The sequence below is a fragment of the Pipistrellus hanaki genome, assembly GCF_964339955.1.
Source record: "Pipistrellus hanaki genome assembly, chromosome: 18".
Lineage (NCBI taxonomy): Eukaryota > Metazoa > Chordata > Mammalia > Chiroptera > Vespertilionidae > Pipistrellus > Pipistrellus hanaki.
Genome location: NC_140520.1, coordinates 31747719 through 31775092, shown reverse-complemented (window position 1 = coordinate 31775092; position 27374 = coordinate 31747719). Strand labels below are relative to the sequence as shown.

The 27374-nt window shown below is 39.4% G+C and overlaps 1 protein-coding gene across 2 annotated transcripts; it reads right to left on the bottom strand.

Moving 5' to 3' along the window:
- Positions 1-314: 314 nt before the first annotated feature.
- On the bottom strand, positions 315-26781 carry NUCKS1 (nuclear casein kinase and cyclin dependent kinase substrate 1). 2 transcript variants are annotated; one of them, XM_084865931.1, is made up of 7 exons: positions 26488-26781; positions 10292-10341; positions 7770-7875; positions 5383-5438; positions 4857-5009; positions 3731-3880; positions 315-1179 (listed from the first exon to the last, which is right to left on the bottom strand). In XM_084865931.1, exons 1-7 carry the CDS (start codon positions 26502-26504, stop codon positions 980-982), a joined length of 732 nt encoding a protein of 243 aa, XP_084722057.1. In that variant the 5' UTR covers positions 26505-26781; the 3' UTR covers positions 315-979. The 2 variants fall into 2 exon arrangements, with proteins under 2 accessions (XP_084722057.1, XP_084722058.1); XM_084865932.1 differs by having other exon boundaries at positions 3731-3877.
- Positions 26782-27374: the final 593 nt, after the last annotated feature.

Sequence of the window (27374 nt, the reverse complement as noted above, 5' to 3'; positions counted from 1 at the left end):
ATGGCATGAAAGAAGTTCAATTCTCTGTTTTCATAAAGGAAAAAAAAAAATCTCAAGTCTTTGTGAACAAGTTTCACATTAACCGGTAGTTTATTTGCTTATAACCTAAACATTGTCAGTTTGAGAAGAAATCCACTATGATATATAGATCTTGCCATTTAAATTCTAGGGTTTGTTTTTTTGTTTGTTTGTTTTACCCTTGGTAAAAATTTATCCAAGAAACAGGATACATATATATTTTAAAACATGAACCATCAGAGAGTAAACTAGGAAATTAAGTGTGATTTAAGTTTTGGCGCTCCTCTTTTTTCCCATTTCCTTTTTTAATTCCTTAAAGACGTAGTAGAATAAAAGGATCACTGACTCTGAATCTCTGAGATAACAAGTGATGAAACTTAAAAAAAAACCCACTCTCTCAAACAAGGTCAGGTTACCCACTCCCTGCCCTGCCTCACAAGGTAAAAAATAAACCTGTATTAGATGACAATTAATTTTTTTAAAGTCCAAGTAGAGAAAGAAGTAATCATTTTTAACTAAAATCCTTCTATGTTTTTTGATTACTGTTCAACCTGCTACTGTTTAGCAAAAAGCAACATTTCCATAGTGTTCATCTCAAATCTTATTGCTTTACAACTGTGGTATACCATCCTTTAAAAATAAAAAGACGAAGCAGTCAATCCAGTGATTAACTTGACATGGCTTTCATTGAAAAGGGGAGGGATAGGAGGGTAGTAGCAAAGAAAAGACCAATAGACAAAAAGGTAAATTAAACATACAAAGATTTTCTTTAAAAAAAAAAAAAAGTTTTAAAAAAAAGTTATTTTCAACAAAAGAGAAAAAAGCACTGAAAGCCCATGAGTCAAAGCCATAGCCAAAACCATGTTCTATCTTATGTAGTTTCTTTTTTTGCCCCTTTTTTCCTTTTTTTTTTTTTCCTTTTCTTTTTTTAAATAAAATCTCTCCCAAACCATCATCACTTTTAATCCTCCCCAGACGGGGCTTCATCCTCAGAGCCTTCGTCCCCGGACTTCTCGGGCGGAGGGCTGGCGGAGGCCTTCTTCTCCGGGGGGCTCTCGGGCTCCTCGTCCTCTTCTTTGGGAGAAGGAGTCTTTTCCTTTGACACCTTTGAAGCTGTGGGGCGACCCACTTTCCCTTTGCCTTTCACAGGACTTGGCGTCACTGAGAAGAAAAAGACCAATTTTGGGAAGAGAAGAAAACATCTTTAATAAAAACTAGCAAGAAATAACACAATCTACAAGAATAAAATCTATAAAGACAACCCTCCCAACTTACTGGTTTCCAACACTCTTACCTGCACTGTCATGTAATGCTAGCAGTAATGCTTATAATAGACAGGATACTGTACATCAAGCATGTCAAACTCACGGCTCACAACAAATATTTTTGCAGCCCAGCCAATATAACATTATGTAAGAAATGGTTTAATAAAAATTCTGTAACTTAATTTTTACACTATCCTGTTATACATAATTATTAACAATGAACTACCACGTTCGCTAATGATTACTATAATCATGTCGCATTGATTTCCCTTACACACAGACATGCCATATCTCTCCACTAATACTAGCAGCAAATATTTTAGCAGCCTACTACAATGTCATTAGTCTTGGACTGACTTGTTTGGTGTGCACAATAGCAAATATTTCGCTTTCGGAGAACAAGAAAAATAGATTTGTGCGACGCTTATTAATTTGTGCAGCTATTCAGTGTCTGGTAAGTTAATGTTCAAGAAAAAATATTAATTTTTATTAAAATGTTCTATTATTTTATGTTAACAATTACTCCTTTATTTCAGCATGTCTCTATAAAAAAAAAACCCTACATTTCTAAGAAAATTAAGCTTTTATTTATTTATTTTTGTGGCCCACATAAACTTAAACCTTGTTCATTTGGCCTGTTAGCCTTTCAGTTTGACATGCTTGCTGTGCATCATCCTTAGTGGCTTGTGAACTAAGTGATATTTATGTTTAAAAAGTGGGCTAAGAAGAAAGACTATGATAACCTAAGTAGAAACTGAAGCTATCAAATAACTTTTTTGACACTTCCACGAATCCCAACAGTAAGAAGTGATGAGTAAAAGGTTTAAAAATCATCAGTTCCATTAGCCAGAATTAAAAAAAAAAAAAAAAAGTAAATCTAGCCTGGCTGGAGTGGCTCAGTTGGTTCAATGTTGTCCCATGCATTGAAAGATTGCTAGTTCAATTCCTGGTCAGGAAACAAGTGGAAGGCAACCAATCAGGGTTTCTCCCTCCATAGTTCCCCCTTTCTCTAAGCATGTCCTCAGATGATTAAAAAATAGTAATATAAAAAAACAAAACAAGCCGAGACCGGTCTGGCTCAGTGGATAGAGCGTCGGCCTGCGGACTGAAAGGTCCCGGGTTCGATTCCGGTCAAGGGCATGTACCTTGGTTGCGGGTACATCCCTGGTGGGGGTATGCAAGAGGCAGCTGATCGATGAATCTCTCTCATCAATGTTTCTAACTCTCTATCCCTCTCTCTTCCTCTCTGTAAAAAAATCAATAAAAATATATTTTTTAAAAAACTCATTTATATTCTCAACAAAGTTTAAAAAAAAAGGGAAGTTTAGCTTTCTGGTTTAATGACAAACTAGCTCTGATTAGAACATTTGCCAGAAACTGCAAGGCCTCAAGGAAAATATGTGGTCAAGTGTGGTTTTATTCTGAGCATGGATGATGTAGGATCAAAACAGAGAACTTAAATGAATTACTATAGATGTACATTTCCACAATTTCAAGTCTTTACTAAGTGCTGGAGCTGGGATACTGGTGGGGGAAAGGGCAGCGATAGCTATGTTGATACAGTATTGCTTTTTTTCTTTTTTTAATATATTTTATTGATTTTTTTACAGAGAGGAAGAGAGAGGGACGGAGTTAGAAACATCGATTAGAGAATCATCGACCAGCTGCCTCTTGCACACCCCCTACTGGGGATGTGCCCACAACCAAGGTACATGCCCTTGACCGGAATCGAACCTGGGACCTTCCAGTCCGCAGGCCGACGCTCTATCCACTGAGCCAAACCAAATTCGGCGATGCAGTATTTCTAACACTGTGCCTGACACATATACCCTGTTTCCCCGAAAATAGGACAGTGTCTTATATTAATTTTTTCTCCCCAAGTTGTGCTAGGTCTTATTTTCAGGGGATGTCTTATCTTTCCACGTGCTAGGTCTTATTTTCGGAGGATGTCTTATTTTCGGGGAAACACGGTAGGTCATTCCCAAATCTTGCTTTTGTCCAGTCGGCATGCTTTAGTGGTTAAGCATTGACCTATGAACCAGGAGGTCATGGTTCAGTTCCCGGTCAAGGCACATGCCCAGGTTGTGGGCTCAGTCCCCAGTGGGAGGCATGCAGGAAGCAGCTGATCAATGATTCTCATCATTGATGTTTCTCTCTCCCCCTCTTCCTTTCTCTCTGAAATCAATACATACATACACACACACACATACACACACACACACACTCATATATATAACAGTGCTAAGCCACCAGGCTCTTGGATAGTCTGGAGTCCTTATTAATAATTAAGTGACACTTCCAGGTTTAGAAAACAGAATGCTTTCAGAATTCATTTATTCTTAATTAACTATGTGGCCAATGTCAAGCCTTAATGAGGAATTTCTGTAGAGAAAGTTTATTAGTTCATGAAATTTCTCAAAGCAATAATTTAATTCTGCAGACCTCACCTGTAGCCTTTAGCCTGGGTTTGGGCATTTTCTTTTCTTTTCTCTCAGGTTTAGACTTCTTAACCACCTTTTTGTTTTTCTTTTTTGAACTGCCATAATCACTATCATCATCGTCTTCCATTAGAAAATCTTCATCGCTGCCGGAATCTTCTGAGAGGAAAGAAGAATTGCAACGTCCAACTTAATGTATATATCCTTCCAAGTGAACAAAGGGAGAGAACGCTAAGAATGACTGGAGGATGGGATCTGGGAGTCAAACACTACTGAATTCTATTTACAGCTATTCTACCCGTTTGGTTGGAGTTGTCACTGGCCCCACCTGTACAATGGGGTTAGCACACACGAGGGTTACATGACGGACTTGAAGAGTAGGTGGAAAACAGGAAGGGATAGCCGAAACCGGTCTGGCTCAGTGGATAGAGTGTCGTCCTGCAGACTCAAGGGTCCCAGGTTCGATTCTGGTCAAGGGCATGTACCTTGGTTGCAGGAGGCAGCTGATTGATGTTTCTCTCTCATCGATGTTTCTAACTCTCTATCCCTCTCTCGTCCTCTCTGTAAGAAATCAATAAAATATATTTAAAAAAAAAAAAAAGAAAGAAAGAAAGAAAGAAAGAAAGAAAGAAAGAAAGAAAGAAAGAAAGAAAGAAAACAGGAAGGGATAAAACTTAATCTGAATGAAAACTTAAGCCATCAGAAACTTGGCAATTATATCATTCCCATTTAGATCGGTGAGACCAGAGAAATGAAACCAAATCAACTTAAGTGTGTTTGATCCAATTATGAATAAATGAAGTAAGAAAATTATTCATCCGAGTAACCTGTGAAACATCTCAATTCTGTTAACACTTTTTGTCAGGGGAGGAGGTCTACACCCTTCTACACCAGGCCAAAATGCAAATCTTAATCACAACACCTGCCATGGAAATACTATTCTAACAATTGTTTATTAAATATTTGAATGGGAATTTGAACCTTTACAAAACCAACAAATGTCAAGACCATCATCTCCTCTAACAGTGAGTAATTTAAGGGACTGTTTGTAACATCCAGCATCCCCCCCAAAACGCCAAAATAATCAAGATCACATACTGCAATCATGACCAAACAACAAGCCAACGTTACGCACTCTCCTGGAACTGCGCCTCGTCCTCTTCTTCCTGTTCTTCTTCACTGCCCACATCTTCCAGGAGCATCTCTCTCTGTTTAGAAGCTGCTTTAGAGGCTGCCTGCCGTTGCTGGCGCACATTTTTATGATCTTCCTTTTCATCCTCACTGTCCTCTGCAATATCAAAATTATGATGCACTGATCTAAGAGTTGTGTTTGACAACTACCTGGAAAAGCCAATGCAAACTAGCTCTGATAAGGAGAATATCTGCCAGAAACCACAAAGCCTAAAAAAAAATAAATGCATGTGGTCAAGTGTGGTTTTATTCTGCGAGCAGAGGATGCTGTAAGAATCAAACTCCCCCCATCCCCCGCCAAAACCTTCACAGGTGACTGTAATACGCCACCTGGATTGAAAATCACTATGAGCTCTTCAAAGACGAAGGCATCTTTGTAATGCCAATATTTACAATGCCAGGCATTACTATAAAACCACTTACTAAAATGTCTACTAAATAAGTACATAAAAAGAAATACTGTTTATTACCTGCTGAGTGAGAATCATCCTTCTTAGTCTTCACATCTTTTTCTTCTGAGTCTTCACTATAAAGGGAAGGAGTAAGACACTTAAGTTATTAGATTAAATCCTAAGTGAATATAGATCTCTGGTATGTGACTGAGGAACACTGAAGAAAACCTTTATGTATAAAATTAAAATGATATTAAGGAGTTTCCATTATTTCCCTACTTTACAGGGATGCTGATAAATAAGCATAATTTTTATCTTTTGAAAAATACTGTTTCAAAAAAACCCAAAGGGAAAAAGGAAGGCATCTCAACACAGGCTGAAAATCTCTCACCTGTAGATACTGCCTAGCTAAAAAAATATTTAATAAAATATTGTGCCCTAGCCGTTTTGGCTCAGTGAATAGTGTCGGTCCTGGGTTCAATTCCCATCAAGGGCATTGGTTGCAGGCTGCTCCCTCGCCTGGGCCCTGGTTGGGGCTCGTGCAGAAGGCAAACAATTGATGTAATTCTCTTACATTAATGTTTCTCTGTCTTTCTCTTCTACTCTCCTTAAAAATCAATGGGAAAATATCCTTTGATGAGAATTAACAGAAAAATAAAAATTCTGTTATTAAAGGAAGACTATAAAAATACTACAATTTTATATAAATATGCCTAAATATTTATCTAAAACAAAATATTAACTATATATATTTTGCCTCTGACATTTCTACACAGCAGAAATATGAGCACATGGGTCTGCTTGTATCCTGGAGGAAATAAAAGTGAGCTCAAGATCACTGCAAAATAAAATAAGAAATTGCAAAGTTCAATGAGCCCTGGCCAGGTGGCTCATTCACCAAAAGTTTTCGGGTTCGATTTCTGGTCGGGGCATATATGGGAGGCAAGTGACTGATGTATATATCTCCCCCCCCCCCCCCCAAGCCTTGCCAAAGCAAGGCCTCCAAAAATTAGGTTGCCTCCCCACCAAAATTGGGAGAGTATGACTGATGTATCTTGATGTTTCACTCTTTTTCTCTGTCCCTCTCTAAAAATCAATAAAAAAAAATCATCTGGTAGGGGGGAGGGGGGGGAGAAAGCTCAGTGAAAAGTACTATAAAACAATTTTAAAGTCACAAAAATGCACATTTTATGTCCTCAAAAATTTTAGCTCAGGAATCTGGTTTTTAGTGCCCTGTCTTTGTCATTAATTAGTTTTATGATCTCAGGCAAATTACTTGGTACTCTTCAATGCTAAAACTTTATGATTCTATGAGAAATTCTCACAAAGAAACAAAAAAAGTCCTGCATAAGCTTTTCTTTCTTAAACAGCAAGTCTTGTAAACCTCTTGATATTTCCCATAATCTAGACCTCATTCAAAAGACAAGCTACAGAACCTAAGCAAAGAGAAAAAACATATTTCTTTACAAAGTAATCTAACCCTAGAAACACTGTAATTCTTAAAACCTGTGACGGTTCTATATGTTTTATATAAAATAAACATTTAATCTCCAAGTCTATGACAACAATGAATAATTAGATTTTTCTCTAGTTCTTTTATTGAGTTTATAGAAACCATTGAGCCTTCAGTCACATTACAGCAAAGTCAAGTAAAAGCTAAACTTTTATAGAGACCAATGGAAAAATCAACACAACATGGTCTGAGGGGCCCTACTCAGTTGTGCTCAATGGATATCGAGTGTTGACCTGTGGACTGAAGGGCCAGGGTTTGATTCCGGTCAAGGGCACATGCCCAAGCTGTGGCTCAATCCCCAGTGTGGGGCATGCAGGAGGCAGCCAATCAATGATTCTCTCTCATTATTGATTTTTTTTTTTTCTATCTCTCCCTCTCCTTTCCTCTCTTAAGTTAATAAAAATACATTAAGCCGAAACCGGTTTGGCTCAGTGGACAGAGCATCAGCCTGCGGACTGAAAGGTCCCAGGTTCAATTCCGGTCAGGGGCACGTACCTTGGTTGTGGGCACATCCCCAGTTGGGGGTGTGCAGGAGGCAGCTGATTGATGTTTCTCTCTCATCAGTGTTTCTAACTTTGTTATCTCTCTTCCTTCCTCTCTGTAAAAAAACAATAAAATATTAAAAGATGTTTAAAAAATAATTTTTAAAAAAATTATATATATAGTCCAAGGGAATCCTATCTAATAAAAGAGTAATATGCAAATTGACCAGACCTCTGCTACACCCACAAGCCATGTCCACCAGCCAATCAGGAGAGGGTATGCAAATTAACCCAACCAAGATAGCTGGGGCCATGGAGCGGGAGCAAGTAGGAGGCTTGGGTTTCCTCAGCAAGTGCCTTCCCAAAATGAAGATTCTCCCAATTTAGAGATCAGAAATTACCCTATCAGAGTGGTTGACAGAGTAATCAGGAACCAATTAACAATTCTTGCCAAAAACAATGCTCTTTACCTATCTTCCTGTGAATTCTTCCCAGATCGCCTTTTATTTTTAGCTTCTCGTGGAGATGATCGAATTTTCTTAGCTGGAGGACCCGAATCTCTTCCGTAATCTTCATCTACACAGCATTTTTCAAAAATCAATAAACTATATTATGATTTGTACATGTAGAAATTACCAATGTATTTTCTGAGATAATTATCTCCCATCCTCTTTAAGTAACGAGAGACAAAATTTTTCAAATAACTATTTTTTCATGAAAAAATAAAATAGTCTAGCCAGCATGGCTCAGTGGTTGGGCATAGATCAATGAACCAGAAGTTCATTCAATTCCCGTCAGGACACATGCCCAGATTGTGGGTCCAAACCCTGGTTGTGGGGCATGAAGGAGGTAGCTGACAAATGATTCTCTCTCATCATTAATGTTTCTATCTCTCCCTTCCTCTCTGAAATAAATTAAAAAAACACACACATTTTAAAAATAAAGTTTTTCTTTCTTCGTCTCACCACCTTATCATTTCCATTCTGTATATTACCCTCTAGTCCTCATGTGTATGTTTTAATATATCCTTAGCCAAATATCTCATCATTTGTATATCCTACCCTTTTAATTTATTAAACATTTCCCCATGTTTCCACATCTTTATATTTATTTTAAAACTATTATAGTAATAAGGTATAAGCATTTTAGAATGTAAAGAACCCTTGATTCTACAATGCTAATATAAGTCCTGTTATCAAGTACATTACTTTTAAATTAAAGTAGTAAGTATAGTATACTCTGGCACTTAAGAAAAATACCTCCAATTACTTTCTTTTTTAAAAATTATGATTTTAGCCCAACTGACAGAGCTCAGTGACAGAGTGCTGACCTATGTTATCAGGAGGTCACATTCTATTCCCAATCAAGGCACTTGCCGGGGTTGCAGGTTTAATCCCCAGTAAGGGGCATGCAGAAGGCAGCCAATCAATGATTCTCTTTCATCATTGATGTTTCTATTCCTCCTTTCCTTCCTCTCTGAAATCAATAAAAATATATTTAAAAATTTGATCTTAGAGTAGAAAAGAGGGAAAGAGAACCATCGGTTTATTGTTCCACTTACTTATGCAAAATAACTTCAATTTCAAAAACCCTATTAAAGAAAATTATCCCACCTTAAAAGGTGATTATTTCCAAAAGTGTTTACTATCAATACACAATTTTACACAGAGCTTCAGCAATTATTAAAAGGTTGGATACATTACAAATTCCATTATGGAATATCATACAACCATTAATCCGAATTTTTCAAGTAACTTCTAATAACAGGAGGCAGATATTAAGTGGGGATGGGGGGGTAATAGTAAGTAGGGGTGATATGATAGATGAGAGAACCCAAAAATCCTACAGTAAGACCTCACCTAGATTTTTAAAGAGGTCAGTGTGGTTCAGTGGTTGAGCATAGACCCATGCAACAGGAGATCTCTGATTCGATTCCTGGCCAGGGTACAATGCCTGGGTTGCTGGATAGACCCCAGCAAGCATGGTTTAGTGGCAAGAGGCAAACAATGGATGATTTTTTTCTCTCTCATCCATGTCTCTATCTCTCCCTCTCTCAAATATCAATAAAAACATTTTAAGGGGAAAAAAATCAAAAGCTTTTTCAATAAATGGTTAAAATGGCCATTTGTTGGCTAATGGGTCTTGAGTAATAAGTTTGCTTCAGTTTTGTTATCTGCAAAATGGAAATAATAATATATATCCTATTTTAATAGTATTGTTCTGAGGATTAAATTTATAAGTGTACATTTAGCAAGCATTTAATAACCAGTTAACTGCCACGCATCCAAAGACACTTTTATCTCTCTTGCATCTATAGACACTTATGGTATACAAAGCAGTAAATGTTAGTATTCCCTCTGAGAGGTTGGATTGTGTGGGTTTAAAAAAAAACAAACAAAAAAAACTCTTCCTTAGGCATTTTCTAAGTTTTCCCAAAGAGTACATATTATCTTTATAAAGTAAAATTAGAGTTAAAAAAAGGAAAAAAATAGTAAATGCATCTGGAAAATAGTAAGATTAGGAACACCATATTCTATAGAAACTTGTTATGACTAAGACTTAAGATACACTACTCATTCTATGAGTCAGTTCACAAATCAAAGTTGTTTCACAAAATACTTATCTAGTTACTTTATTACACAAAAACAAAAATACTCCCTATTAAAAGGTACAAGTTTAAAATGTGATTATAGGATACATTAACTAATAAGCACTGCATTAGAATAATTGCACACTTAAAACTTTGGACTGCAAAACAAAAACAAAAAATGTATTCAATGTCTACATGAATAATTTACTAAGTAAAACTTAAAATCCATGCAAGTTCAAGTTTTATTTGGGTGACACAGATCTTGATGTAATTTAGATACATAAACAGTCTAAATTTGAAAAATTAAAAAATTATTCCAAAAGCCTTATAAAAAGTACATAAACTAGTGATTCTCCCACTAGTAGGATCCAACTCATAATTTATAGAAATCACAAAACTTACCAGCATCATCAGATTCCTGAAACTGTGAATAATCAACGACCTTCCTATTTCTGTAGAAAGAAAAATTCTAATTAAGAATTTTAAAAATTCTAATTAAAATTCTAAAAATCCTAATAAAAATGTAGGACTTTCTAAGATATTAGCATACACATTTCTTTTTCCTAAAATAGAATTAGAACTCTCTGAAAAAAATTTTTCAACAAATTCCCATGTAAGCCCTGATTGGTTTGGCTCAGTGGCTAGAGCGTCGGCCTGTGGATTCAGGGGTCCCAGGTTTGATTCCAGTAAAGCCTTATGAAGGGGAAGAAAAAACCTGACCCATTCAAGATTCTTATTATCTCAAACAAACCTTAATTTGAATTTCCCTACTTTATATACAGGGTGAGGCAAAAGTAGGTTTACAGTTGTGACTACTCAATATACAGTTTGTTCGTGTATTACTATTTTCCATACGAACAACTGTAAACCAACTTTCGTCCCACTCTGTATAGAAGTGTCCAGATAGCCTGGCTTTCAAAGAGCCTTAGATGCACTGTAACTAAAGATACTGAACAAGTGAACTGAAAAGATTAAGAGAAACAAACACTGAGCAAAGGGTTTTATAATAAAGATTAAGACACCACTTAAATTCAGACAGGATGGTCAGAATCCAAGGACTGGTAGAACTACTATATAATATGCAAAAATGATAGGTGTAGGAATGAATTCTGAGAACATGTATAAAGTGATGTTGAACTGTATAGACACACCCTTGGCTTTAGAGAAAAAAAGAAAGGCTCTTAAGGAATGTTGCCTTTCATTTTACCAACAATGAATTACCTTCTCAATTTATTGCCTCAATGAGTCAAGATACAAAATTTAAAAATATGTTTCGATTATAGTTAACCTTGAATAACATGGGTTTGAAGTGCATGAGGTCCACTTACAATTTATCTTGCAAACAGATGACATAAATTTACAGTATTAATAGTATAGTGCTGTAAATGTATTTTCTCTTCCTTACTATCTATAATAAAAGTATAATATGCTAATTAGAATAGGACGTCCTTCCAAACGACCTTCTGGATAAAGCCTCGGTGGCAGGCAGGGGCCAAGGCAGAGGTGGCCACGGAGGGGGGGTGCGTGTCCAAACCCCTTGCACAAATTTTGTGCATGGACCTCTAGTTTTCTTAACATCTTTCTCTAGCTTACAAAAATCACATGATTATAGCAATAGATGCAGAATAAGCATTTGACAAAATCTAACACCCATTTTTGATAAAAATTCTCAGCAAAGTGGAAATAGAGGGAGCATACCTCAACATAATAAAGGCCATATATGACAGATAGCCAACATCATACTCAATGGGCAAAACTAAAACCATTTCTCCTAAGAACAAGAATAAGACAGGGATGTGCACTTTCACTACTCCTATTGAACATAATACCAGATGTCCTAGCCACAGCGATCAAACAAGAATAAATAAAAGGCATCCAAATAGAAAAGGAGGAAGTAAAACTCTCATTATTTGCAATGCCATAATATTGTACATAGAAAACCCTAAAGATCCCATTAGAAAACTACTAGATTTAATACATTTACCATTGCAACAAAAAAAATTAAAATACTTAGGAATAAACTTAACCGAGGAGGTAAAAGACTTGTACCGTACTCAGAAAATTACAATACAGGACATTGGAAAAAGAAATAGAGGAAGATATAAATAAGTGGACGAATATATCATGTTCATGGAGAGAATTAACATCATTAAAATGTTCATACCACTCAAAACAATCTATAGATTCAATGAAATCCCTAATAAAATACCAACAGCATATTTCACAGATCTAGAACAAATACTCCAAAAATTAACATGGAACCAAAAAGACCCTGAATACCCACAGCAATCTTGAGAAAGAAGAATGAAGTTGGAGGGATCACAATACCAGATGTCAAGTTATACTGCAAAGCCCCGTAATCTAAACAGCCTGGTACCTGCACAAGAATAGGTATATAAATCAACGGAACAAAACGGAGACCCCAGAAATAGACCCAAACAATTATGCTCAATTAATATTTGACAAAGGAAGCAAAAGCACACAATGGAGTCAAGACAGAGTCCTTCAATAAATGACGTTGGGGAAATTGGACAGATGAAAAAAAAAACGAAGCTAGACTACTTAGACCATACACTCAAATAGATAAAAGACTTAAATGTAAGTTGTGAAGCCATAAAAACCCTAGAAGAAACTTTAGGCAGCAAAATCTCAGACATCTTTCATAGCAATATGTTTACAGATACATATTGAAACTACATCAAAATAAAAAACTTCTGCACAACAAAAGAAACCGTCTACAAAACGGTTTGGCTCAATGGATAGAGCATCTGCCTGCAAACTGAAGGGTCCCAGGTTCAAATCCAGTCAAGACACATGGGGGGGAGGGGGGCTTTTGCAGGCTTGATCCCCAGGAGAGGACGTGCAAGAGACAGCCGATCAATGATTCTCTCTTGTCATTGCTATTTCTATCTTTCTCTCTATCTCCCCTCCTCTATGAAATCAATTTTAAAAAATGCTCAATTAAAAGAAAAACAAAAATTATGGGAGAACATATTTGGCGATGATACATGTGATAAGATAATGAGTTACTATCCAAAACAAAAAACTCATACAACTTAACAAAAGGAAAGGATCTAAATAGACACTTCTCCAAAGTAGACATACAGATGGCCAAGAGACATACAAAAAAATAGTCACTGATCATCAGAAAGATGCAAATTAAAACAATGAGGTATCACGTCACATCTGTCAGAATGGCTACCATCAACAAATGACAAGTGCTGGTGAGAATGTGGAGAAAGGGAACCCTGCTAGAGGGAATGCAAACTGGTGCAACCATTATAGAAAACAGTATGGAATTTCCTCAAAAGATTAAACATGGAACTGCCGTTTGAGTCAGTGATCCCACTTCTAGGAATATATTCTAAGAAACCCAAAACATCAATCAGAAAGAATATATGCATCCCTATGTTCATAGCAGCATTATTTACAATAGCTAAGATCTGGAAACAGTCCAAGTGCCCATCAGTAGGTGAGTGGATAAAGAAGCTATGGTTTAAAAAAGAAAGGAAGAAAAAAAGAAAATAAGAAACAGCAGCAGCTATGGTTAAAGGGGGGGAAAAAAAGCTGTGGTACATTTATACCATGGAATACTATGCAGCGGTAAATAAGAAAGATCTCTTTCCCTTCGAGACAGGATGAAGAGAGACCTGGAGAGTACTATGCTAAGTAAATAAAACAAGCCCATCAGAGAAAGACAAGTATCAAGTAATCTCACTCATTGTGTGAAATCTAATGAACAAAATAAACTGGTGAACAAAATAGATCCAGAGACATAGAAGCACAGAACAGACTGTGGAATCTCAGAGGGAAGGGTGGGAGGGGGATAGCAGTGACCAACCAAAGAACCTGTATTGCATATGTGCGTAACCCGTGGACACAGATAGAAGGGGTCAATGGGGGGAAGGGGGGAGAGAGGAGATATCTGTAATACTCTCATCAATATTCTTTAAAAAACACAAAAATAAAATATCACTTTTCCAAGCTTAAGCACTCACAAAATCTATCAAAGTTTGGTGGCCAGTGTGTGTGTGGAGGCGGTGGTAGTAGGGTGATATGCTGCCGCTGCCGTGTGTATTATACAGGCCAGCAGTCTCCAACCTTTCAGACCGCACGGACCACCAGTGGTCCGGACCATTGGTTGGCGACTGCTGTACTAGGCTATTGGACTCGATACAATCTAATCCAACCTTATCCATAACTTATCCTACCAAGGGAGTAACTGAGAATCTCCCAAGGCTGCCTGTTCTAAGAAAATTCCAATAATGAACCAATTCTCGAGGTGGAGTCTGCCTCCGAAGTCCTCTCACCAATTCTAACTTGTCTACCTTTTAAGATTTACCATGGTCTATCCCCTCCTCCCTTTATGTGTGTGTGTGTGTGTGTGTGTACACACACACACGGCAGTTTCTACTTTTTCCTTCAAGACAAAATAGAGTTCCTTTTAACTCCTTACAACGTATTTCAAATAGCCTCATGACCCGGTTGCTTTCCTCCACACCACTTCAGATTAAAGTCTATGACCTAGTGCCCCAACCTAAACAGAATAATATGGTTTCAGGAAAGTGTGTGGAGGAGGGGGAGCAGATCAGTATTATGACCTTACTCTTCCCATTCTACTCTATATTTGTACTAATGCAATCCAAGATCTCAGTTGCCTTTTGGACCGTTATATCACAATGGACTGGATATTGCAATTAAAATGACTAAAACCTTCTTTCCCCAAAATCTAAAACTTTTTTGTGTATCGATACTTCAACATATTTTTTACTTTTCTCAAATTCATATTATCTGCAAACTTAATCAGCACAGGCCTTTTAAGGCATCAGTGGAAATATTCTTCCAGGTTGATATCAATCTGTTAATCAGCCTTCTCTGAGTAAGGCTACTGAGGCCCAAGTCCATCACAGAAAACTATCATTCTGCCCACATTTCTTCATTTTCCCCACAAGGACCTCATGTGAAGCTCTGTCAAAATTCCTGTTGAAAGAGAAACTCATTTTTTTAAAATTTATTTATTGATATTTTACAGAGAGGAGGAAGGGAGAGAGCTTGAGAGCTAGAAACGTCGATGAGAGAGAAACATCGGCCAGCTGCCTCCTGCACACCCCCCCTGCCGGGGATGTGCCCGCAACCAATGTACATGCCCCTGACCGGAATCGAACCCGGGACCTTTCAGTCCGCAGACCGACGCTCTACCACTGAGCCAAACCTGCTTCGGCAAGAGAAACTCATTTTTAAGAATATTCTTTTACATTAAAATTTTTTAATGTATTTTTTTTATTGATTTCAGAGAGGAAGGGATAGGGAGAAATAGAAACATCAATGATGAAAGTCATTGATCAGCTGCTCCTGCACAGCCCCTACTGGGGATCAAGCCGGCAACCTGGGCATGTACCCTTGACCCAAATAGAAACCAGGACCCTTCTGTCCACAGGCTCATGCTCTATCCATTGGCTAAGGTGTCTAATAAAATTTTTAAAAAACAAATGAGGTTGTTTAATATAGTTAAAATATTTTATTTTTTTTAAATATATTTTATTGATTTTGTGCAGAGAGGAAGGGAGAGAGATAGAGAGTTAGAAACATCGATGAGAGAGAGTCATCGATCAGCTGCCTCTTGCACACCCCCTACTGGGGATATGCCCGCAACCAAGGTACATGCCCTTGACCGGAATCGAACCAGGGACCCTTTAGTCCCCAAGCCGACGCTCTATCCATTGAGCCAAACCAGTTTCGGCAATATATAGTTAAAATATTTTAGAAATAAACCTTTTTTGTTCAAAGTATTTCCAGGAAGCACAAAAATTAAACACAGCTAATTAAAATAATAATTTTGAGAACATAAATTTATCTTATTTAAATTTTCCAACTTGTGTTCTGTAAAGATAGGTTTTCTAAAGGTTTTCTGGTCAGATCAATTTGGATATTATAACCTTCTTAAATATGTTCAAGCTTTGAAATACTTTCATTAAAGAAACATACTAAATTACCTATGTTGTAAAAATAAAATTTGGCCGGGACCGGTTTGGCTCAGTGGACAGAGTGTCGGCCTGCAGACTGAAAGGTATCTTTCTCCATTCTTCTACCCATCAAAGATTTTTCATATGCCAAATATTCTCAGAATGTAAGAATATTAGTTAATAGAAGCCAGGATACTTGAACTGAATTCAGGGTAGTTTTTTTGTTTGTTTGTTTGTTTTGGTTTTTTTTTACAAATGCTTCATTTATTTTGAGCTTTAAATTCCTTTTGGCTAAGATATATTGTTCTCACCCTGGCTGGTTTGGCTCAGTGGATGGAGCATCAACCTGCAAACTGAAAGGTCCCAGGTTTGATTCTGGTCAAGGACACATCCCGGGTGTGGGCTCGATCCCCAGTGTGGACTTGTCTATTAATTATCCTGATTCATAATTCTCTCTCATCATGGATGTTTCTCTCTCTCTCTCTCTCTCCCTCTTTCTTCCTCTCTGAAATAAATAGAAATACATATATTTTTAAAAAGATACATTGTTCTCAATGCATATCAATTGTTATTAAACATAAAATTTAAAAAGTCACAGGATAGCCAAAACCGGTTTGGCTCAGTGGATAGAGCGTCAGCCTGGGGACTCAAGGGTCCTGGGTTCCATTCCGGTCAAGGGCATGTACCTTGGTTGCGGGCACATCCCCAGTAGGGGGTGTGCAAGAGGCAGCTGATCGATGATTCTCTTATTGATGTTTCTAACTCTCTCTCTCTCTTCCTCTCTGTAAAAAATCAATAAAATATATTTTTTTAAAAAGTCACAGGATATAAGGCAAAAAGTAAAACATGTAAGCAAAAAAACCCAAATATATATATATATATATATATATATATATCAAAGAGCTCCTAAAAGTTTTCAAATGGAAAAAGCAAGTTTCTATTTTCTGCAGAAAAGGATACAGAATGAAGTTCTGAATGATATACTAGGCACATCCGTTTATTAGATAATTGTCAAAATCCCTACTAAACCTTTTTTTTTTTTTAAATCAACATAATGTCTTCATTCAGATGAATAAATATTAACTCTTGTATGGCATCCCTTATTCCCAAAATAGTCAAATTCTCTCCATATAAGAAAAAAATATATATATATTTTTTATTTCAGAGAGAAAGGGAGGAAGAGATAGAAACATCAGTGATGTGCTGAAACCGGTTTGGCTCAGTGGTAGAGCGTCGGTCTGCGGACTGAAAGGTTCCAGGTTCCCAGGTTCAATTCTGGTCAAGGGCATGTACAATACATTGGTTGCCGGCACATCCCCAGTAGGGGGTGTGCAAGAGGCAGCTGATCGATGTTTCTCTCTCTTCGACATTTCTAACTCTCTCTCCCTCTCCCTTCCTCTCTGTAAAAAAAAAAAGAAAGAAAGAAAAGAAACATCAGTGATGTGAGAGAATCACTGATTGGCTGCCTTCTATTGGGGACTGTGCCCAAAACCTGGGCATGTGCCCTGACAGGGAATCAAACCTACTGGTTCATAGGTCCACACTCAACCACTAAACCACATGGGCCTGGCAGGAAAATGTTTTAAGTCATACAAATTTCAGTGAGTATAATATCAATTATTACCTAAGTAAAGTGGGCTAGATTTTTACCAACAGAAGTTTAGTGCAAACCATATACAATTAGGAACAGAGAAACCTCATGCAAATGAAACTTAATGGGTATCAGATGGGCACATTACCAACCAGAGTCCTGTCTGTAGTTCAGAGGGTGTCTGAAACCCCAGTGGAATATTCCCTATTGCATTAACCCTATCCCCAGGGACAAATCTGTAGCTCTACAAAGTCAGGTTTACTGACTTATACAATGAAAGCGAAGACCTCAGAAGTGTGGAGCATCTCAGCAAACAGGAAAAATAACAGGATTTGGGGAAAGGTAGAATTTAGGTGAAATTTAAATGAAGCAGTGTCTTGATAGGCTCAATAGGAAAATAGGACTGTGTGTAAAGGGGTTAACATTAAATCTGGACTGCAAAGTGGACCACTCATCATACTTGTTAGCGAAGTTAAGGCAGATGTGGTATTTGTGTCCAGCAGCTCCTCCTCTGAAGCTCTGAGGTTGTAAATGGTGGCTGGTTCTCCATGTCCAAAGGACTTTGCTCTGACAAATGTGTGATGCATTCTTTTTTTTAGAATGTTGGGTAGTGCAGTCAGCCCTATGATATTCTCCAGTATAGGCTGCTCTCTCCAACCCTTTTTTTTTTTAGGAGGATTGTATCAGCAGAGTCTTGCTTCATCAGACTCAGCCTTCTTAGTCCTCCAGGATGTTTCATTCTTATTGATCTAATTTCAATCAGACAAGTTTGATAGTCTAGTTTTAGAGAATCACTATATAGATGCAGCATGTCTGGAATTCAGAGAGCTGTGTCTATTAATTATCCTGACCCAATGAAAAGCAGGTGGATTTTTACTTCTCACTCAAGCTAATTTTTAGTTTCTCAAGCAGTTGATCTTCTGAGTCATGTTGTCTTGAGAGGTGAAACCCTTGTTTAGCAGGTAACTGAACAAGTGCACAATTTGAAAAATAGATATGCACTAAAAAGAATCTGAAAATGTTATACCCAGTTGAAACACTTTTGGCAACCTGTAATCTCTTCACCTAAATATTCCAAAGGCCTATAATTATAGCTATTTGTGTAGTAGTTATTTAAAAGCATGTAATGCAATCTTTTAAACAGTTAGTTCCACTTTCTAGAGTCTAGATAGTAATACATTTTTAAAGACAAAATAAAGGGATGCTTCAGTTTCACCAAAGTAGTCCTGTGGTAAATGTTTTCTTCTATTGTGTACAACACAGCAGTCACCTAAATTAAGATTCTCTCTCTAGTCTCAACAATTCAAGAAGATACTTCTTCATCTAGAGTAATGAGTCACATTTACTTATTTATTTATAGTTAAGACTTAAAATACAAATAGAACACTTCACAGCATGCTCAATAACTTCTTTGTTATTAAGTTCAAGCAACCAATTTTGCAATGCAACCCATCTGGACATGCAGACTCTAAATTTTATTAACTCCAGAGGGGCACCATTCACATGGACTATAATGTAGATGCAATATGGATGATGTCCCGGAGATACACAATATGGCACCCTTGTTTTATATTTCTGGAAATAAATAAAACCAATCTCCATTCAAAATTACTTTCTCATTCATACTAGTTTTTAGACCTGAAAGAAACCAATGAGACAAAGTTTAAAGATTATAAAATGCTTTGTAAATGCATTTCCATTATATAAACCTAAGCAGAAGTTGGGTTTCTTTTGGTGTACCATGTTCCTTTCCCACAACAGTTCCACTGCTAATTGATTTAAAACACTAAAAAATGCAACAACTTACCATACTTGTAACTTTTTTCAAGCTCAAACAACTCAATTTTTAATCTTATTTTTCTTCTAATTATAATGTACTAATGAGTATTTTAGGTGTTAAATCTTTTCAAATGCCATGGATTTTCTCTTTTAGTCATTTTTTTATGATGAATCAGTGATAAATTTTAAGTTTTATTCATGGGACAAATTAATCATATATATTTTAATACACATTGTATTCAGCTAATAATTCTGTTTTATATTTTTGCATCTATACTTATACATAAAATTAACCCATAAATTTTCTTAGCATATTCTTTAGGTAGGTTTGGAATCTATTCACTTCTTTTAGTCACGAGGAAATGTTCTTGTATTATAAAATGTATAAACTTACTATAGCAATACCACTTACTTAACATTCACATTTCTTCCTGCAAAAGCTCATACTACACTTCCCATTTCCCTCTATATTCAAGTATCTTTAATCCCTTCACATATTCTTCCATTCCTTCCAAAAACCATTTTTTTTCCTCCACCACCCTCCCTTCTCCCAAACTCATTTTATATTTTTAAAATATAGTTATTGATTTCTAGAGAGAGAGAAACATTGATTGGCTGCCTCCTGCACACCTCCCAATGGGATTAAGCCCACAACCTAGACATGCGCCCTGTCTGGGAATCAAACCAGAAGCCTCTTGGTGCATGGGTTGACACTCAACCACTAAGCACACAGCCCCCCTTGCCCCCAGTTCACTTTAAAGTTGGTCTTCCCAACGAAAGTCCTATTATGAACTATAACCCCCTCCAGAGACAGCAAAGTACACTACTACCATGAAGAGTAACGCTTCATGGCAGTATCTCCCAGGAAAGACAGTTATTGAATTCCTCCTTCACTTCTGTCTGTCTGTCTGTCTCTCTCTCTCTCTCTCTCTCTCTCTCTCTCTCTCTCTCTCTATATATATATATATATATATATATATATATAATTATTGTTTATTCTTTACAGATAGGAAGAGAGAGGGATAGAGAGTTAGAAACATCAATGAGAGAGAATCATCGATCAGTTGCCTCTTGCACACCCCCTACTGGGGATGTACCCACAACCAAGGTACATGCCCTTGACCGGAATCGAACCCGGGACCTTTCAGTCCACAAGCCGACGCTCTATCCACTGAGCCAAACCAGTTTCTGCTCCTCCTTCACTTAATAGTTAGGTGAACTGGACCTGTCACTTAATTTCATCAGCCCTCAGCTACCTCACATATGAAATGGAGACAATATATCAATATATCTTGCCTTAGGAGTTATTTCAAGATTTTGAAACATGTTAATGTACCTGGCAGGGTATTTTGGTACAAACAATTGCTTAGTGATAGCTCCACTAAGTTTCAACATTTTAAATATATTTTTATTGATTTCAGAGAGAAGGGAGAGGGAGATAGACACATCAATGATGAGAATCATTGATTGGCTGCCTCTTACACACCCCCAACTGGGGATTGAGCCTGCAACCAGGAATGTACCCTTGACTGGAATCAAGCCCGGAACCCTTCAGTCCGCAGGTGGACACTCTATCTACTGAGCCAAACCAGCTAGGGCAACATTTTATTTTTTTCTAAAACTGAAGGTTGAGAAAGGGACTTCTGCTAAAGGCCCAACATCTCTACTGCTCAATTTAAAAATTCAAGAAGTTCTCAAAACCTACTTTTTCATAACTTTTGTGGTGGTAAACCTGATTTAACTTAAACAATGAGCACATATGTGTGAAAATTTCCAAGTTTTATGAGAGTAATGCATTAGATAGGAGCACCACCCCAGACTCACTGGTGATGGTACATTAATACAGTACAGACATGCTGTCACTTTTAAATTTTTGCAGAAATATGAACTTCCAAATACATACAGCCCCAATGGTTTCAAATGAGGAATTGTTTACCTATAACACATTCTATATGGAGTCATTCATCAGTAAATGTAATCTAGTAGAAAGGAGGACAGCTAAAACTCATGCAGTCTAAATCCAGCTTTGCTATTATGTCTACACTTTCATTCCTTTGGCTTCAGTTATCAATAGTCAACTGAAGGAACTGGATTTAATTTCTGAAGTTTTATAGCTTAGAAAGTTTTTTAATTAAAAAGTACCTCTGGCCAAAGCTGGTTTGGCTCAGTGGACAGGCCTGCAGACTGAAGGGTCCCAGGTTCGATTCCAGTCAGGGGCATGCATGTATCGGGTCTAGTAATAATTAATGTCGTTTTTAAACATTCATTTAAAATTTTGCTTGGCGTTGACTTGTATTGACATAACCTTCAAACACGTGGTTTCTACAGAACGTGTGAAGTGCAATTAACAAGTTTTGCTTGAAAAAATTTGTGTTTGGTTTGGTTTTTGTTGTAGAACTAGGGCTAAGAAGATGGCGGATGAAGAGCATATTCGGCACTGTATGCTTTACGAGTTCCAATTAGGAAGAAAAGCAAGTGAGGCTGCAAAATACATCTGTAGTGCTCTTGGTCAAGATGCAGTTAGAGCCAGAAAATGCCAGCGTTGGTTTGAGAAATTTCGCGAGGGAAATTTTTCGTTAGATGACAAGAGTGGTCGAGGCCGTGTGTCAAGAAGCTCTTCAAGCTCTTTTGGTGCAAAATCCTCAAATTACCCAACAAGAGCTTGCGACAACTTTAAATTGTTCACAAAAAACAATTTCCAATCAATTGCGTGCACTTGGCAAAGTCCAAAAGTTTGGAAAATGGGTTCCTCATGAGTTGACCAACAACAACCGTAATCAAAGAGTCACAATTTGCAGTTCGCTCTTCTCTCGTCAAAACCGTTTGCCGTTTTTAGAGCAAATTGTTACCGGAGATGAAGAATGGGTGCTGTATGTTAATTTGAAAAGGCGGCCTCAATGGTTGGACAAAAATGAGGCTCCGCAGCCCACGCCAAAACCTGACTTGCATGCGAAAAAAGTGATGTTGTGTGTTTGGTGAAATTTTAAAGGAATTCTTCATTATGAACTTTTACCATCAACCAAACCATTATAAGTGCAGTGTATAGTGCCCAATTGGAAAGGTTAGCCCAAGCTTTAAGAGAAAAAGAACCCGCGCTGATTAATCGGAAGGGCGTAATTCTTCACCACGATAACGCACGACCGCATACTGCAAGAATCACTGCTGAAAAACTGCGCCAGTTGGAATGGGAAGTTCTCCCTCAACCTGCATATTCTCCTGATATTGCCCCTTCCGATTACCATTTGTTTCGTTCTGGATGTGTAGGAGGCAGCTGATCTATGTTTCTCTCTCATCGATGTTTCTGGCTCTCTATCTCTCTCCCTTCCTCTCTGTAAAAAATCAATAAAATATACTTTAAAAAAAGTATCTCTGAAAATTATTTTAAATTAGTTGGAACAAATTCCTATTTAAAACATTTGGGCCCTGGTCAGTGTGGCTCAGTAGGTTATTCCCTGCACCAAAAGGTCATGAGTTCGATTCCAGTTAGGGCACATGCCTGGTTGCTTGCTTGATCCCCGGTAGGGGGCATGCAGGAGGTAGTCCATTAATATTTCACTCTCACATTGTTTCTCCCTTTCTCTCTCTAAAAATGAAAAACAAAAACACAACATGGGCACATTTTCTATAAAACATTTTCTTTAAATAAATTTTAAAAAAACCCTAGTATGCAGACAGAAAATACTTGCCACCGAAGAGATTACTAATAACATTCATTAAGCTTGTCATCATCTGTTATGCAGGAATTAAAAAAAAAAAATCCTACCTTAAAGGGTTGTAATAAGGATAAAACAAGTTAAAGTGAAAGCCTCTAGCAAAGTGACTATTTTTAGTAAACTACTCTAAAATGTTGAACACTTAAGTGTTGTTATAAAATTAATTCCCCCTATTATTCAGGCTTTATCGATTATGTGAGATATTTTTGAAGGTGAAGTTTATAGAAGAGTTTACATCTTAGAGGAAAATTTAAGTAGTGATTACTGTACAGAAAGGGGGAGGGGAAGGATAAGTAACACTGAATGAGAAATCTAGGTTCTAGACCCAATCTGGCACCCACTAGTGTGTGATACAAGGCACTTCATTTGTTCAGGTTCCCATTAAGTCCCTTGAAAAATAAACCTGCCTAAATTTTTGCTAACTCCAAGACTGCAATTTTATGCTGTAAATTTGAATCCAAGGCCTAAAACACTTGCACTCATATGTATGTATATGTATATGTGTGTGTGTGTGTGTGTGTATATATATATATATATATATATATATATATATACACACACACACACACACACACACACATTTATATATATATAAAATGAGTCAGATACTGTAAAAGGTAAGAATAATAATACGGTATGTTACACACATCTGTAAAAAACCTTGCAGTAGCTTACTCCCATTTGAAAACTAGTGAAAGCAGCTATTAATAAATCTTTAAATGCTTAGATTATTATTAAAATGAAAATGAATATTTACAGTATTCTGAAAACCAGAAAAACCTCAAAATTACATACAGACCTAAGAGAAGAAACCTACTCCAAAAGAAGATGCGCTGATACTATCATTTTCCAAAATGATTTTTTTTAAAACAAGGCTGATTATTCTGAATCAATGTCAACTATTAATTTTTTTATTAAATGCCCTCAGGTACATAGATCTTCAATTACACCTTGAAGCAAAAGCACTTCCCTAAGAGGACTTTTTAAATTGCAAATTTAACAAACCACCAACCTCAAGTTTAATTACTTCTGCTTTATTATCGGTATAAGTATATAAAGGCTTCAAAAAATAGTTACAAATAGACTTTAATCACTAAAATATGTAATAAAAAACCAAGTTGCTTTGAAATAATTTGAAAGTGATCCCCAAAAAGCCCACAATATATATATATATATTTAAATATATTTTATTGATTTTTCACAGAGAGGAAGAGAGAGGGATAGAGAGCTAGAAACATCGATGAGAGAGAATCATCGATCAGCTGCCTCTTGCACACCCCCTACTGGGGATGTGCCCGCAACCAAGGTACATGCCCTTGCCCGGAATCGAACCCGGGACCTTTCAGTCCGCAGGCCGACGCTCTATCCACTGAGCCAAACCGGTCCCGGGAAAGCCCACAATATATTAACCTCATTTGTCATTTAGAAGCAAATAGAAAGTTAAAATTACTTTTAACAACATACTGAGCAAGAAAAAAAGTTGTGCAGAAATCCCAATGCCCCCCCCCCAAAAAACTTATAGAGCATACTTAATATATTTGTCTCCACCTGGTGAGATTAAATATCCAGTTTTCAGCCGAAACCGGTTTGGCTCAGTGGATAGAGCGTTGGCCTACGGACTGAAAGGTCCCAGGTTCGATTCCTGTCAAGAGCATGTACCTTGGTTGCGGGCACATCCCCAGTAGGGGGTGTGCAAGAGACAGCTGATCGATGATTCTCTCATCGATGTTTCTAACTCTCTATCCCTCTCTCTCTTCCTCTCTGTAAAAAATCAATATTTATTTTTTTAAAAATCCAGTTTTCAAGTAAAATAAAGTTATTTTGTGTTCCAGTATTTAAATCTGGAAACAAATTCAGGCAGATAAAGTCACATTAAAGCCATCATCAAAGCCTAGTGAACTTAAGTTAAAAAGCAGAGAAGAAAATAACAGTACAATTTTACCAGACAGTAATTTACTTTGAGGAAAACAGAAGGTCCAATCCAAGTGGATGGGATACACACAGGTAAATTTTATGCCAAAAAAGTATGCATGCTGTAACCTGGAATACGACGCCTTGCAAAAAGTTGGCTAAACTCTTCCCTGTGGTGGTGGTGAGTTATCAGAGACCAGAGACGTGGGTTGAAATGAGAAGGTAGGAAGGCAAGCCAGGTGGTTAGAACTCGCCTCCTGCCCATCACGGGCGCAGGGGACACAGACGGTCTAGTCAGGAGACCGAACAGCGGAGAACAAAACTCTTTCCGGGGGGCTCCAAACCCCTTTACAGGTCCAGGTCCAAGTACTTCCGTTCCCCACAAAACTTGGAAGAGGGGGAAGCAACTCTTAAAAACATTTAACAACCATTACCTTTACGAACTGATGCAGCAAACACTATGCAAAGTAGCCAATTCCTTACATCGCAAGCGTCGCGGACATGACATGAAAAGTAGTATTTGCAACAGCTCCCCTTTTAGACCGAACGGAGCCACACCCCTCCGCAAATGGCACATTCCATACCATAGCCAGGAGGCCGGCACCGGGCGATTCCACCGGCCGCGGGGGTTGGGGGGGGGGGGACGGCAAACTTGTTGAGATTCTCAGGGTAAAGTCTCACGGTGCACTGAATGGAAGCCCTTTATTGTTAAAGTTACCGGGTAAAGAGAGGGTTACAAAGACCTCGCGACGTGAGCGCCGGGGAGAGCGGAGCGCGATAGCGGGAACCAGACCCGCCCGGGATCTGGGTCGTGCGGTTCGCCCGCACCTCCCGGAGGAAGGGCATTTCCCCGCGGAAGGACACGGCCAGCCCGAGGGGAAGGGCGGCCTCGGGGGCTTCCACCCGCTCACAACTCCCCGAGTTGGGGGGGGGAGGGCGGGGGGGGGGGAGAGGCAGCAGTCATTGCCCAGCGACCGGCTCGGAGCTCACACGGGCCGGAGGGGGACGGGACGGGCCCCGCCCACGCCCGATCCCGGAGGCGGGGCCCAGGGCAGCGCGGCCTCCTCCCCGGTGCTCCTCCCCGGGGTGGAACGCTCGGGGCCGCTGGAAAAAAGTGCGGTGCTCCCCAGCCCCCAACGCGAGCGGAGGCGGGCAAGGGGCAAGACGGGGGTGTCAGCGCTCCTCCTCGCTTAAGGTTGGGGGTGGAGGCGGGGACCCCCCCCCAAGCCCGGGTCCGCCGCAGTCTCCCCGGGGCGGCGGGCTCCCAGGGGCCGGCCCCCGAGGAGGTGGGGCCTGGGTGGGGGCACTGACTTCACACCCCTCCCCCTCCGGCCGCGGGCGGTTCAGGGAACACCCCGCCCGCGCGCTCCAGGGCGGCGGGTGGGGGAGGCAGCCGAGCCGCCCGGAGCCCTGCAGCGGCGCGGGGAGGAGGGGAGGAGCGCGCATGGGCGCACGGCCGCCACCCCCCACGCGGCGCCGCGCGCCAGCGGGGCCCCCCGCGCTCAAGGGCGGGCGCGCGCGGGCCCCAAAGGGGGGAGGGCAGACCCCGGGTCTGTGGTTCCCCCCCCCCCCCCTCCGTCGCCGCTCACCACCACCCCCCCACCTCGCCAACCCGCCCCAGGCCTCGGACTCCGCACTGACCTGACAGGCCGAGACATGTTCGCTGCCGAATCAGGGCCGAGTTGAGAAGCCAAAGACCAGGACCCCCCCCAACCCCGCGCGCTCGGCGCCCCACCCCCCCCAACTTTGGCCGAGGGGGCCGGTACCGCCGAGCCCCGAGCTGCTGCCGGCTTCTCCAATAACGCCGCTCCTCGGCTCAGAGGCCCGTAACCAGACGGAGCCCCCGTTCCCCCGTCTCCTCAAAATGGATGAATCAAACCACCCGAAAATGCGCCAAAGCCGCCGTGCAACCGAACGCGCTAGGGCTCGTGGGCGCCGCCCCCAAACGCCCGGCCATTGGTGGCTTTTGCCAGCTGCGCCGAGATCATTGGTCTATTTGAATCATCACGTCCCCCTTAGGCCCCGCCCCGCGTTCTCATAGGCCCCGCCTCCCCCACTGGGTCCTGTTAGTCAAGATGCTCTGAGCGCGCACGGCTGCAAAACAAAAATGGTCGCGGCGCAGCCCGCCCCCTGGTTTCCACTCCGGACTTGCAGATTCGTCTTGGGTCGCACCTCGGAAGGACGAGAAAAAAAGATTTATGTAGGAGATAATGCCATTTAGTTTTAGTTTAACTATCTTTTATTTCGCCTGCTTGATCAACTGAAACCACACGAACAACAAAACCTATGGGACAGGCTGCTGATTCGTCACTAGAGCGCTATTTCAGAATTGGAGGGAAATTCCATATGTTCAAAATTTTTTTATTTTAAACCCGTAAACCTCTTCCCCTGGTTTTAGCATTTAGCCCTCAGGGGTCCAATCCCGCTGCTGGAGCAGAAAGGCAGGGTCATGATGAAGGAAAAACTTGACCCCCAATTTCCATTCTGGAACTTGAGATACACTTCAGGGTCACTAAAGCCCCAATCTT

What these genes read in the sequence shown, in the direction of transcription:
- NUCKS1 (XM_084865931.1), bottom strand. An exon ending in GGATGATTCTCACTCAGCAG is followed by an intron (nt 5,010 to 5,382) that starts GTAATAAACAGT and finishes TTGATATTGCAG; the next exon opens with AGGACAGTGAGGATGAAAAG. An exon ending in ACCCAGGCTAAAGGCTACAG is followed by an intron (nt 1,180 to 3,730) that starts GTGAGGTCTGCA and finishes TTTTCTTCTCAG; the next exon opens with TGACGCCAAGTCCTGTGAAA.